The sequence below is a fragment of the Zingiber officinale genome, chromosome 8A (genome assembly GCF_018446385.1).
Source record: "Zingiber officinale cultivar Zhangliang chromosome 8A, Zo_v1.1, whole genome shotgun sequence".
In the NCBI taxonomy this organism is placed as follows: domain Eukaryota; kingdom Viridiplantae; phylum Streptophyta; class Magnoliopsida; order Zingiberales; family Zingiberaceae; genus Zingiber; species Zingiber officinale.
The window spans coordinates 25,974,888-25,989,345 of NC_056000.1; the positions used below are offsets into that span (position 1 = coordinate 25,974,888).

The following is a 14,458-nucleotide window of genomic DNA, read 5'->3' on the forward strand; positions in this document are numbered from 1 at the left end:
CTCGTTGTGAGGCCGGCGATGAGGGGCGTTCGAGGTGAGTGAAATCACATTTTTGCTTCATTGATTAGTTGTTGCCTGGGCTTACAAAACACCCTCTAGTCCGCTTCATTGGTAACTGATAATGAGAAATGAGACTGATGAGAGACCCCCTGAAGTACATGGAATGCAAATCAGCCAGGATTGAACCATGTCAGGCTCAATAAAAGTCTGATTGCGAGACTACAAGCTCCGAAGAGATAGTTTCACATCAGATCATCCAAGCTACAAAGAGCAACGCATGGATGAATGTATTGCCAATTGTCTTTGGATAAGCTATCCCTTACAAAGCAAAAGTAGGACAAATGAGCATCCATCCCAACTTCAATCTGTAGTTGAAGAATAAGTGCAAGGTTGACTCCACACAGCTAAAGGCAGGTGATAAACACAATAAACAAGAGAGTTTGGATATATTTATCCTCTTCCTTTTAGGCACACCATTTATGTTAAGCTTCCCTCACAATGCCAGCCAATTGAAGACCTTGATGTGCAGTGGAGCACAAGAGTAACACGTGATCTCTGCTAGATTGTCAGTTTGGCCTTGAAAGGATAATGTGGTGTAGATAGATTGAATGGTGAGCTGAGTTAGAGTGCCAACCTAGGTGAATGCTTAGAACAAATCATGCATTACCTGGATATCACTTTTGATAAAAGGATATATATGCCAAGTGTTGAATCATGAAAGAAGAGGTCTTGGATATGAGGTACTTAGAGCATGATTGAACAAAGTAGAAAGCAGACTCTGCATAGTGAATCCTCAATGCCAAACCCCACACCAAAAGGGTACTTTAAATTGACAAGAAACGTCGTGGATGATGCTCATGTGGCAGAAATATTGCACATGCCAAATATTTTTCCAAGAAAAGACCAACACCGATTAAGTGAGACCACCTTCATAGACAGTGAGCAATGTATAAACAACTGAAACCTAAGTTTCTAATAGTTAGAAAATCAAGGTCCACCACAGTTTGCACCAGAATGCAAGACTAAGAGTTCTGAGATCAAGTATACCAAACCCTCCATGATCCACAGGCATATGGCACTCTAGGCTGCAAGGTTCCACACCAAAGAATAAGAGGGAGTTTTATGATGCCACAAGAAGTTCCATCAAGGCTGATCAATAAGACCAATCTCCTAAGAAGGAAATAGATATACCTAAGCTAGGTAGAAAACCACTATGGAAAGGGGATTGTCCTAGTAATCTTTTGTTGGTTTATGAATTCATAGTTAAAATCCCAACTAGGGGCAAGCCTACAACTGAATGTTATGGCAAAGCTTCTCCACTTTCCTCTCTAATCAGCCCACATACGTAATAGGAAAACTTTGTGTAATTGATTCGCAAGCCACGGAAAGGGAAGAACCCTACTTATATGATATGATAGTTTGCTGAGGAATTATGATATTTGCAAACTGTTTCTAAAGACCAGCTGGTAGCAATCAGGAATGCTACACACTAGTCCAACACTATGCACAAGAAGTTGTCGAAGGTAGTCCGAGAGAAGAATGAACAAGTATGATAATAGGGTTTCCTTGGCACAACCCGTCCAAAATAACAACAATCAAGTCTTATCTCAGTAGGTAGGGTCAACTATATGGATCCTTTTATACCATTGGGTTCTATCCCCTACTATATCATCATCTATATTTAAATAACTCTTTATCTTATTTTATTGTTGCTAACCAAGTTATTTTTGATCTACCTCTTGTTTGATATGCATATTTTTCATAGTTATATATCTCTTAACTGGAGAATTTATTGGTCCTCTAAGTACATGTCTGTACTATCTTAAACGTGTCTGTAATAGTTTTCCCTCAATATGTACAACTCTAACTTTCTCTCTAATGTTCTCATTTCTTATTATATTCTTTCTTGTATGTCCACACTTCCATCTTAATATCCTCATCTCTGCAACTCTCATTTTCTGCTCATGTACTTGAGTCATAGCCAACATTCAGCTTCATATAACATAGCAGGTCTAATCACTGTTTTGTAGAACTTTCTTTGAAGTTTTAAAGGTATTTGACGATCACATAGAACATCCGACGCTTTCTTCCATTTCAACTATCTTGCTTGTATTCTATGTAAGACATCTCTCAATCTCTCCATCCTTTAAAAAATGATCCTAAATACTTAAAGTTCTCAGTTCTAGACAACTCTTTATCTTCTATCTTAACAATTATTTCATTATGTCAAATATTGTTAAATTTAAATTTCATATATTATGTTTTTACTCTACTAAGTTTAAACCTTTTACTTCCGGGTTTAACATTTACTCCTTCACGTGTCTCATCTAACAAAATAATATCATCTGCTAACAACATGCACCACGGTATTGTACCTTGAATGTGTCTCATGAGTTCATCATGATTAGTGTAAAAAGATAGGTATTTAGAGTTTATCCTTGAGGTAATCCTATTTTTATGGAAAACATTTTGGTTAACCTGCTAAAGTCCTCACTCTTGTCGTTACATCCTTGTACGTATCATTAATTAGTTCAATATATGCTATGTTAACACCTCTTTTCTAGAATTTTCCATATAATTTCTTTTGGGACTCTATCATAAGTTTTTTCTAGGTCAATGAATACTATGGGTAGATTTTGCTTTTGTTCCCGATGCTTTTCAATTAGTTGCATGGGAAGATGTATAATTTCTATTAGGCATGAATCTAAATTGATTTTCGGTTACCGTTGTTTCATTCCTTAATATTTTTCAATTACTCTTTCCCAAAGTTAACTCCGCCCATGACGATCGGTCATGGCCGGTCCCAAGTTCGGATAAAGGAGGAGGGTTGCGTTAGGTTGCCAGCCAGTGTCAAAACTATGACAAATATTCAATAAATGGATCCATTAACTATTGTGCTAATGCTAGATTGTTCTCCGGAAGGAACGCGTTGCAGGGTCCGACTGTAACGTCTCGGCAAGGACCGCTACATATCCAGAACTCGGGTGTAGTGCTAAATATGCAAGAGTTCGTGTTACAGGGTCCGACTGTAACATCTCAGCAAGGACCGCTACATCTCCATGAGAACTCAGGTGTAGTGTTAAATAAGCAAGAGTTATCACACCATAGGTTGGATAAGAACAAATATGATAGGAAAATTAATAATTTAAGATTTGGAACACGGAACATAGGAACTCTTATTGGTAAATCAATGGAGGTAGTAGATATGATTATTAGGAGAAGAATTAGTATTTTGTGTATACAAGAAACAAAATGGACAGGTGAGAAGGCAAAGATGATAGAGAACTCGGGTTTTAAGTTATGGTACACTGGAAAGAGTAAAGCAAGAAATGGAGTGGGTATTATTGTAGATAGTTTGTTAAAGGATGAAGTTGTAGGAGTAGTTAGAAAAGGGGATAGAATTATAGCCCTTAAGATAATAGTGGCGAAAGAAACTATGAACATAATTAGCGTATATGCACCACAGGTAGGATTAGATGAAGCTACCAAATCAAGGTTTTTGGGAGGACTTAGATGAAATATTATAAAATATTTCACCAAATGAAATGATTTTAATAGAAGGTGATCTAAATGGGTATGCCGGAGTGAAAAATGAGGAATATGAGAGAGTGCATGAGAGTTATGGGTTTGGAACGAGGAATGAGGAAGGGAAAACTATATTAGATTTTGCGATAGCATATGACCTTATATTAGCTAATACGTTTTTTTAAGAAAAGAGAAGAACACTTAGTTACATTCAAAAGTGGGAATAATAAATCGCAAATTGACTTTCTTATGGTTAGGAAGAAGGATATAAAGATTTGTAAAGATTGCAAAGTCATCTCTGGAGAAAGCTTAACTACCCAACATAAGTTAGTAGTGTTGGATATACGCCTCAAACATAGTATCAATAGAAAGAAAATATATACGATTCATAGAATTAAGTGGTGGAAGTTAAAGGATGAGAAGCAAAATATATTTAAGGAGAAGGTAAAAGTAGAAACATTAGGTGAAATATACGATGACTCTAATACAACATGGAATAAGATGGTATCAAAGTTGAAAATAGTAGCTAAGAGTGTATTCGATGAGTCAAAGGGATATGCACCACTAAGTAAAGAATCTTGGTGGTGGAATGAGAAAGTACAAGAGAAAGTGAAGGAAAAACGAATAGCTTATAAGGAATTATATATTTGTAAAAACGAGGAAAACTTAAAAAAATGTACAATAGACAAGAAAGAAGCTAAGAAAGTAGTGAGTGAAGCAAAAATTGAAATTTTTGAACGATTATATCAAAAATTGGATACAAAAGAAGGGGAAAGAGACATTTATAGAATAGCTAAAGTGAGAGAAATAAAAACAAGAAATCTTAGCCAAATAAAATGTATTAAAGATGAATGTAATAGGGTATTAGTAAACGATGGAGAAATAAAAGAGCGGTGGAAGAGATATTTTCATCAACATTTTAATGAAGGTTTAGGTGACTAACTTAACTTAGGTAATTTAAGTAGGTCAAATGAGCATAGAAATTTTAATTTTTATCGTAGAATTCAAACTTCAAAAGTAAAACAAACTTTAAATGAGATGCACATTGGAAAAGCCGTTGGACCAGATGATATTCTGATAGAGGTATGGAAGTGCTTAGGGAAACAAGGTATTGAATGACTTATAAAATTATTTAACATGATATTGAAAATGAAAAAAATGTCAGGATAAGTACTTTAGTTCCTTTATATAAGAACAAGGGAGACGTACAAAATTGTGCAAACTATAGGGGTATTAAACTAATGAGTCATACTATGAAACTTTGGGAAAAAGTAATAGAAAAAAACTTAAAGGAGGAGACTACAGTGATAGAAAATCAATTTGGTTTCATGCCTGGAAGGTCGACAATAGAAGCTATACATCTTCTTAGACAATTAATTGAAAAATATCGAGAGCAAAAACAAGATCTACACATGATATTCATTGACTTAGAAAAAGTTTATGATAAAGTCATAAGAGAAATTATATGGAGAATTTTAGAAAAGAGAGATGTTAGCGTAACATATATTGAACTAATTAAGAATATGTATGAGGATGTAAATGGAAGCATTTCCAATAAAGATAGGGTTACATCAAGGATCAACTCTAAGTCCCTATCTTTTACATTAATTATGGACGAACTCACTGCGCACATTTAAGACACAGTACCGTGGTGCATGTTGTTTACAGATGATATTATTTTGGTAGATGAAACACGGAAGGAGTAAATGCTAAACTAGAATCTTGGAGGGAAACACTAGAAGGGAAAGGTTTTAAGCTTAGTAGATTAAAGACAGAATATATGGAATTTAAGTTTAACAATATTAGAAGTAATGAAACAATTGTTAAGATAGGAGAGGACGAGTTGCCCGGAACCGAAAGATTTAAATATTTAGGATCATTTTTGCAAAACGATGGAGGGATTGAGAGAGATGTCTTACATAGAATACAAGCAAGATGGATGAAATGGAGGGGAGCGCCGAGTGTTTTATGTGACCATAAAGTACCTCTTAAACTTAAAGGTAAGTTCTATAAAATCGTAGTTAGACCTGCTATGTTATATGAAGCTGAATGTTGGGCTATGACTCGAGTACATGAGCAGAAGATGAAAGTTGCAGAGAAGAGGATGTTAAGGTGGATCTGTGGACATACGATGATGGACAAAATAAGAAATGAGAGCATTAGAGAGAAATTCGGAGTTGCATCTATTGAGGAAAAACTCCGAAAGACACGTTTAAGATGATACGGACATGTACTTAGACGACCAATAAATGCTCCAGTTAGGCGATGTGAAACTATGATAAACATGGATATCAAACGAGGAAGAGGAAGACCAAAAAAGACTTGGCTAGCAACAATAAAAGAAGAGAAAATTTATTTAAATATAGATGATGATATAATATGAGACAGAGCTCAATGGTATAAAAGGATTCATACAGCCGACCCCACCTAGTGGGAAAAGACTTGGTTGTGGTTGTTGTTGTTGTTGTACTCTTTCCCAAAGTTTCATGGTATGACTCATAAGTTTAATATCCCTATAGTTTGCATAATTTTGTCCGTCTTCTTTGTTCTTATATAAGGAAACTAGATATTTATCATTGCTCATTTTCAATTTTAGGTTAAATAACTTTGTAAGTCATTCAATAACTATCTCCCTAGGTGGTTAGACCTCCACCAATGTTACTGTTAATTAGAACAACTTCAGCAGAGGTGACAATTCCTATAACCTATGAAATCCACCCCATTGGGAACCCCTAAGAAATGAGAACCTGCCTGACAGCTTGCCACCTGATACAGTTGAAGGTTTTCTTTAAGTCTAGTCTCAGAACTGCCACTCTCATGATCAGACCTACACCCATTTAATTGCTTGGAAGCACACATGGAATTGTCAGCTGTGCCTCTGCATTTGATGAAAACAAACTGATTGGTAATTACCATTTTTGTATTAATAAGATAAATCAACTTTATATTATCTTATTGATATCTTGTGTGAACGATAGCATTTATCTTGCTTTGTTATTATAAAAATGTGAAGTTGTTTCTTTCTAGCCTTATTTAATTGGATTGGTTAGGAATCAAGATCTAGAATCAAGGACAAGGCATTTTGTTAATCGAAAGAACGTGAGATAACAAAAGGAGTGATCCAATTTAATCCTAGGAGATGCCACTTGACTGGATTTGGTTTCCTCGAATCTCTTAGCGATTGTACAACCTATACATATAATAACTGTTAGAGTGTATACTGAAAGCCTACGTTTTTGTAAACATTTATTTTGAATAAAAAATCACATTTGGTCATATTATCTACATTTGTTTGTAGTTGTTCAATTAATTTATATTGTAGATAACATAGTATGTGGTGTCACATACAGAAGATGATGTTATTACCTTATAAATTATAAACAGTAGCTCACGACCAAAATGGAAAGGAACAAACCATTGGAAGGTCGTAGTGTAATTAGGAATTAGTTTATCTTAACTATATAATTACACTAGTACACTTAGAGTGTATTGAGTAGAACCATTTGAGGTCGTTTCTTTTATACTGACTTTATAAAGGAACAAAGACCTCAGTTATTATAGAAGTGTGTGCTCTTAATCCTAATATAATAACAAGCATATATATTTGATATTTATTTCTTTAATTTATCAATGGGTGAGATTTAGTTCGATAAATCAATAAGCCCGATAAGTTGGGAAATGATATCACTTATAGTGTGTGTTGTTGATTATAGAAGGAAACTGTGTCCTAGTGAACTAGGTTGATAATGTCCCCAAGAAGAGCTCATAAGGATTGTCATGTTAAACCCTGCAGGTGGACTTAGTCCAAGGTGATAAGGTTGAGTGGTACTATTCTTGGACTAAGATATTAATTAAATGAGTTGTCGAACTCACTTAATTAGTGGACATTCGACATCTTAAACACAGGAGACTAACACTCATAATAAGAAGGAGCCCAAAATGTAATTTGGGATTGGTGCGTAGTTCAATAATAGTTCTCTAGTGGAATGAATTATTATTGATAAAATTAAGTTGTGTGTTCGGGCGAACACGAGATGCTAATTTTATCGGGAGACCAAACCAATTCCTCCTCTCATCCCTATCGTAGCCTCTTATTGGATAGATCACCACCTATACCCACCTTCATACCCATGTTGTAGGGGCCGACCAAGCTAGCTTGTGGATCAAGCTAGGGCCAACCTAAGCATGGTTTGTGGCCCTAGCTTGAACCCAAGCTTAGGTGGCCGACCCTATTAAATTAAAAAAGAATTTTAATTTTAAATTTTTCTTATGTGAAAGATATAATTTATTGGAGAGATTAAAAATTAAAATATCTCTTTTATAAGGTTTTACAAAAGATTAAAGAAAGAGATTAAATCTCTTTCCTTATTTGTAGATTGGAAAGATATTTTATTTTTCTTCTTTGTAAATTATTCACATGTTGAAAAATTAAAATTATAGAAATTTCTTTTTATCAACCATGAAGGGATTTTAAAGGGAAATTTTATTTTTTAAAATTTCCGAAGACAAATAAGGAATTTTAATTGTTGATTGAAAATTGCCTTGTTTGCTCTCCATGAGGTGGTCGACCATGACATGAGGGATTAGGAAATTTTGTTTAATTTTTCTTAATTAATTCATGTTAAGGAAAGTTAAAGAAATTTTATTGTAATTAAATTTCCTTATTTGCCAAAGCTAAGGATTATAAAAGAGGGGGTTTTGGGAGCCTTTAAGGTGAACAACCTCTATTATTTTCTCCCTCTTTTCTTCCTTGGTGTGGCCGGCCTCTTCTCTTTCTCTTCTCTCCATCCTTGTGGCCGAACCTCTCTTCCTCCTTGGAGATCAAGTGGTGGCCGGATTCTAGCTTGGAGAAGAAGTAGAGAAAGCTTACATCCCTTGGAGCTTGGTTGGTGGAAAAAGATCTTCATCTTTTGGAAGCATTGTGCTTGGCCGAAACTTGAAGAAAGGAGAAGAAGGTGCTTGGTGGTTTCTCATCTCGGAAGATCGTTGCTCACACAACGTCCGAGGTTAGAAGAGGAATACGGTAGAAGGCCTAGAGATTTTTGCTTGCAAAAGAAAAGGTATACTAGTATTTAATTTCCGCATCATACTAGTTTTATCTTCATGTAAAAATACCAAATACAAGAGGCATGCGATTCTAGTATTTCGAATTTGTTTTCGATGTTGTGTTCTTTTGTTTTTCTTTTCCTTGTGATTTGATTGTTCTTTTCGGTTGACCTAAAGTTATTTAAGGAAATTAAATATTAGCTTTTTTTAAAAGGCTTTGTCTAGGCGGTGGTGGTTGTTCCCATATCCAAGAAGGCCATGTGCCTCGCCATGCAGTCCTGGAAGTCAATTTTGGAAATTAATATTTAATGGAATTAATAACCTAGGTGATTTGGATCGAACAAATTTTGTTAAGTTCCGCAGGAGATCCAAGTCTAAACCTAAAATAACAAATAGATTAAACTTTGGATCAAACGTGTTAAGTTTCGCAGGCGATCCAAGTTTAATTTAAAAGAACACATGGTAGCTAGGAAAATGTTCAGACCTTTGTACAAAATTTTTGTACAGTGGAACCATTAGGTTTTCCGAGTAGCAACCAACAATAACAACTTAAATTCTATGTTTATCCTTTGGTGAACTTAAATTTCTCATTGGTTGATACTCGAGGAACTTGTGCTTGGAATAACTATGGTACCTTCCATTCCCAATTCTATCAGGTAACTTAGACAATTAACATTCTTTCTTAATTAATTATAATCCTTTAAAAAAAGTGTAACTTAGACAAGTCTTGTCAACTACTTATATTTATAGAGGTATGTCACCTACAGAACAATATTTACATTTTAGATTGCATGGTTTTTGTTCACGTTTAGTTCAATCTTCTTGGATAGTTGCCCTCAGGCTTGTCAGTATAGTAATATTTCTAGCTAGAATTCTTTTTAAACTTTACCTTTTCTTCATTGATTAATTTCTTGTTATTGGTTTCATTGCATCTTCTAAATTATCCTGAAATGAGTTATATATGATTGAAAGGAAGGCAAAACAGAATCTTTCAAAAGTGTAGAACTTGTGGTTGAACTGCCCATGGTTAAACAGTTCTTCCAAGAGTAAATTGGAGCTTTATGGTTCATTGAGTTTGCTTCTGAGTGCTTTTCGTGTTTCCAAATATCCTTTTTTACTGCTTCTTTGTTTAAAAGAACATAAGTTTCATGAAAAATTAACTTGATTTAGTATAATTGAGCAGGAAGGTGTCGGTTATGTTTGAGATTTATCATTTCTCAGTTGATGTAATTTGGAACATTTAATATACCAAGTTCTGGTCTAGTTCAAATTAGTAGACCTAATTGGGTTGCCATCGCAACTTGCCAATGCAATGCAGTGAGTCACCTTGTAGCTAGTTTCACATGCCATCTGTAATTGTCATTTTGTCACAACCATAGACATCATTGTTTGCTAGTGCTAAGATGCTTTGCCTCAAATTAGCCTCTCGATTGTAAGCTCAAATGTGTATTAAGAGAGAGAACAACATTGTATCCACTGGAGCACTGAAGTCAATTTTCAGTCTTTTTATACTGTATCCTTTTCTTCATATTTTTTTCATAAAAAAATGATCTTCCATTCAGTCTATCAAATGATGCTGTAGATAATCACTGTCAGCCTTCATCACATCTAATTTGCAAAATTTCGTTTTGTATTTGATTTACTATAATTTTATAACTTAAATACCTTATGCATTGTTTTTGTCAGGCATATTTTTGCCACTCTATCTTTCATTGCAGAAGCATTCATCTTTCTTTATGTGGGAATGGATGCTCTTGATATTGAGAAATGGAAAGCTATGAAAACAAGGTACTGTCGTTTGCTTTATCTCTAAATATTATTGATGCAACATGAAAAATTGTACCATACAAACTCAAGAAAGTCAATTCATTAAAGAAAAAAATATTATTAAATTGAAAGATGGTCTAATATATGTGATCTAAGTCTCTTTTGTAAATTGATAGTAGTACTCATTTTTAAGGTTCTAAAATTCGCTAAGTGCCAGACCAACGCCTAGGCCGTCTAGGCGGATTCTACGGTATCAACATAAATTACATAATGTAACTCCGACATAATAACATCAAATTTAAAATGAGTTTAAAATTTCACAACTAATAAAATATCATATATTTATTCTACTTCTCTATAATTTTCAACGACTTGTTCTTCATCGAATACAAACCCAATATCATCATTGTGATCCTCCTCTTCTCCTTCTCAATTATTGAACAATTTAATATTATTAGAAAAATAATTAAATATAATTTTCTTTAAAGAAATCGATCTACCAATAATTCGAATTAAAATTGATACATCATAATTATATAAATTAATTATTTATTCATTTAATTAATTATTAATTTAAATAATATATATTTAAAATAGTAAAAAAATCAGAATATCAATTAAACAGTAAAAAGATACAAAATAATAATAAAAAATTATCAAAATATAAATCTGATTTATTAGAATTTTAAAATAAAATTTAAAACAGTAAAAAAATAATTTTCAAAATATAAATTAAAAATTTATTATTTTTTTAAAATTTTAAATATATTTTTTATATATTTTACTAGGATAATTTAATTAGAGTTGGAAATTGTTTGAATTAATTAAATCTTTAGTTGAGAATTGTTTGAATTAATTAAATCTTTTTCGGTAACAGGAACGCAACATCGTGTGCATCGGTCTCGCGACACGGCACCAGAAGCATCCTGCATTGCTTATGGCAATGCCAAAGGCATCCCATGATGCTTGCGCTGGTGGAGACGTTCCACGACGCTTCAGTGTAGCTAGAAGCATCCCAACGCCGTTGGAAAGCATCGCGAGACACTTCTAGCGCCATTAGAAGCGTCCCACGACACTTCCGGTGGTGCGGAGGTGTCTCGCAATTGATGCTCGCACGCAATTCTGTCGCGGTGACGCACTGATGATGCACGCTTCCGCGATGCTTATGGCGGTGTCGAAGGCGTCTTGCGATGCTTCCGTCGGCTTAGACACCCCGCGACGCTTCAATGCAGCTAGAAGCGTCCCAGCGCCACTTGAAGCATCGTGGGACCGTGCTAGCATCATTAGAAGCGTCCCAGCGCTGCTAGAAGCTTCGTGGGACACTTCTAGCGCCATTAGAAGTGCCCCATGACGCTTCTAGTGGTGCGGAGGTGTCTCGCGATCGATGCTCGCGCGCGATTCTATTGCAGTGACGCACTGATGATGCACGCTTCCACCTAGGCTGGCGGCCTAACAATTTTTCAGTGTGGTTGGTGGTCGCCTAGCTCGAAATTTAAAACACTGCTCATTTTACAAACTAACAATAAAATAAAGAATTATTTTTCATAAAATAAACTTAATTCATTCCAATAAAACTCTGAACAACTTTTTAAAATAACTTTTAGAAATTCTCCAATAAAATTTCAAAAAATTGCAAGTGCATTATTCTCCCTAGGGGGAACTCAATTCTAGGTGAGGCGAATTGTTAACACTTTTTAAAGTTGTCGTTTCCATGAACAAGGAGCGATGACCTCATGAAGTCTTTTGCTTTGCTTCTCTAGAAATCATCTTCATTTTTTGCTTTGTTTCTTAGGAAGTCAAGCTTCATTATCAACTTCTTTAGATACCCTTTCTAACCGGAAGGAGTAGTTGTATCTTTTGACTTATCCTGATTCTTGATAAGAAAAGCTGGATTTTCTTTCTTTTTAGTTGCCCTTTCAATGAATAAGATAATAGTACAACTTATCTAGACATGGATAGTCTCTGTGTGGCTCTCCTGTTGCAAAATCAACATACAAAAATGGATGCTTAAATGTCTCCCAACAATATTGTTCTATGGCAAAGGTGAAACCGTCACCTTGGCGGCCCCTCTAAGTTGCCCCACGCTTCTTGGAAGGGAGTAAATCACGGGAAGCTTCACCCAGCAACAATAGCACATGCAGGGAGAGGTGAGGCAACCAGTGGGCCATTGCGCACCTGCTAATAATCGACCCCGGGCTTATCTGTGACAACACCTTTGCATGAACTATCTGCACCAGCCCATGGAAGCCTCCCAATAACATTGTTGAAGTAGCACCCATGTTAGTTGTGGCAGTAATACATATGCTTACTTTTGTGACAAGTTTGCGTTGTATTGTTTAGATCTACTTCTCTCTGTTTTATATGACCTTAGTTGTCTTGGCCTGGTGGCAAACTATTTTCCCAAAAATTGATCGACGGGAGGTGAACTGTTGGAGAACCTAAATTAAATGGCAGATTAAATTATTGAACATAGATAACTGTGCTTGGTTTGAGGGCCATGCTCGCATGGGCTTGGTGGTTGGCTCTCAGCCCTGCCAGACCTTGCCAATTTCCTCTTCTACTTGCAATTACCTTTGTCTTTCCTTGGAAGAGGTCAATTTCTCACTGATCTTCAATTCTTGTTATTTTCAAGAAAATCTCAGGTTTTAGATAATATGATACTTTCCACTCTGATATTTTTTCCCTTCATGGCAGTTCAAAAACATGCTTTGGTATCTATGGCATTCTTATTTTGCTAGTATCGCTGGGACGCGCTGCATTCATTTTCCCTCTCTCAGTTTTGTCTAATTATATCAGTTCACGTTCTGAAACAGCATTGATAACCTTCAAACACCAGGTAACATATTCTCTCTTCATGGTTGCTAATCATTTAACTTTGTATAGCTAGAAATATGATATTTTATCTGCAAGATTTGCTACTCAACAAGCAAAGAAGTAGTAATTTTGAGTGTTCAGGTGGTAATTTGGTGGGCTGGTCTTATCAGGGGGGCTGTGTCTATTGCACTGGCATTTAGTCAGGTATTTATCCAGTATGTTATTTTTTAAGCGAATCAATTGATGCAAGTGCTATCCAAACTTTATCTCAGTTTACATTCTATGGCATCACACGGGATCCCGTTTACGCGACAATGATCACTAGCACCATAGTAGTTGTTCTGTTCACCACTCTGGTAAGTAATGATTTTCACATACAAGAACTTCTCTGTATACCGGGTCCATAATCTATTCTCCTTTGGCAACTACTAAGAGAATAGAGCTATTTACATACCTGTCATTTGATTTTTAATTGCCTTAGATTTTAGTAGTCACTACGTATCACATCATGTTAGCAAAATTTAAAAAACTTGAGAGGCTGTTGTTTAGCAATTTCTATTTAAATATTGTATTTGTTCAATGTTCTTTCAAACATCTTTCCTGAATGCTGACAAGTAATCTTCCGCACATGAAACCGTTGGAGGCTTGGAGAGATTGATCCTCGCAACAAAGTGACTCGTCTAATCTAATTTCTTCATCATGTTGCAGCAGTATTCTCTTTGTTGTGACATAATGGTTTATCAGCCATATATTTTTCCTTTGAGTTTGGGTTTCAGATCTCAATTTTGTTTTCCCACAATTTTTTTAGGTGTTCGGAATTCTGACAAAGCCATTGGTAAACATCCTTCTGCCTCAAAACACACATACACGACGATGGAAGTCGGACGACCTTGGCCTTCCCTTGGTTGCTCCAGAGGAACCTGCCACTTCCGGGCTTCAACAAGCCAGGAGAAGCCTGTCAATGCTACTTGAAAGGCCTGTCCACACGATACATACATATTGGAGAAAATTCGATGACACGTACATGAGGCCAATATTTGGAGGACCAACTTAGTTCGTCTCCGTATACTCAGAGAAGCAGAAAGCATTTACCAGTCAATAAAAAGCAAATATATTTCTGTTTTAAAAAAACAAATTCACAAATTCTGGCTTTAACTGTTATTTTTTCTTTTTCTTATGTGCATTATCTTTAGTTGTGACTTTTGCAAAAAACAAAGAGCATCAGAGAAATTTGAAGCCAGGGAAATTTGTTCGATCGCTGTATTCTTGGCACGTCCAAGTGTAGGATGAGCATTTGGTTCCAACC

The 14,458-nt window shown here is 35.4% G+C and overlaps 1 protein-coding gene across 1 annotated transcript in view; it reads left to right on the forward strand.

The window, feature by feature from the left end:
* The window catches only part of LOC122010624 (sodium/hydrogen exchanger 4-like), a 33,650-nt gene extending 19,245 nt beyond the window's left edge, over window positions 1–14,405 (forward strand). The window contains exons 5-9 of the mRNA XM_042567139.1: window positions 10,258–10,359; window positions 13,033–13,174; window positions 13,294–13,356; window positions 13,425–13,508; window positions 13,961–14,405. Of these exons, the coding sequence (XP_042423073.1) occupies window positions 10,258–10,359; window positions 13,033–13,174; window positions 13,294–13,356; window positions 13,425–13,508; window positions 13,961–14,206 (637 nt within the window). The 3' untranslated portion in view covers window positions 14,207–14,405. The remainder of the gene's footprint in view (window positions 1–10,257; window positions 10,360–13,032; window positions 13,175–13,293; window positions 13,357–13,424; window positions 13,509–13,960) is intronic.
* The last annotated feature ends 53 nt before the right edge of the window (window positions 14,406–14,458 follow it).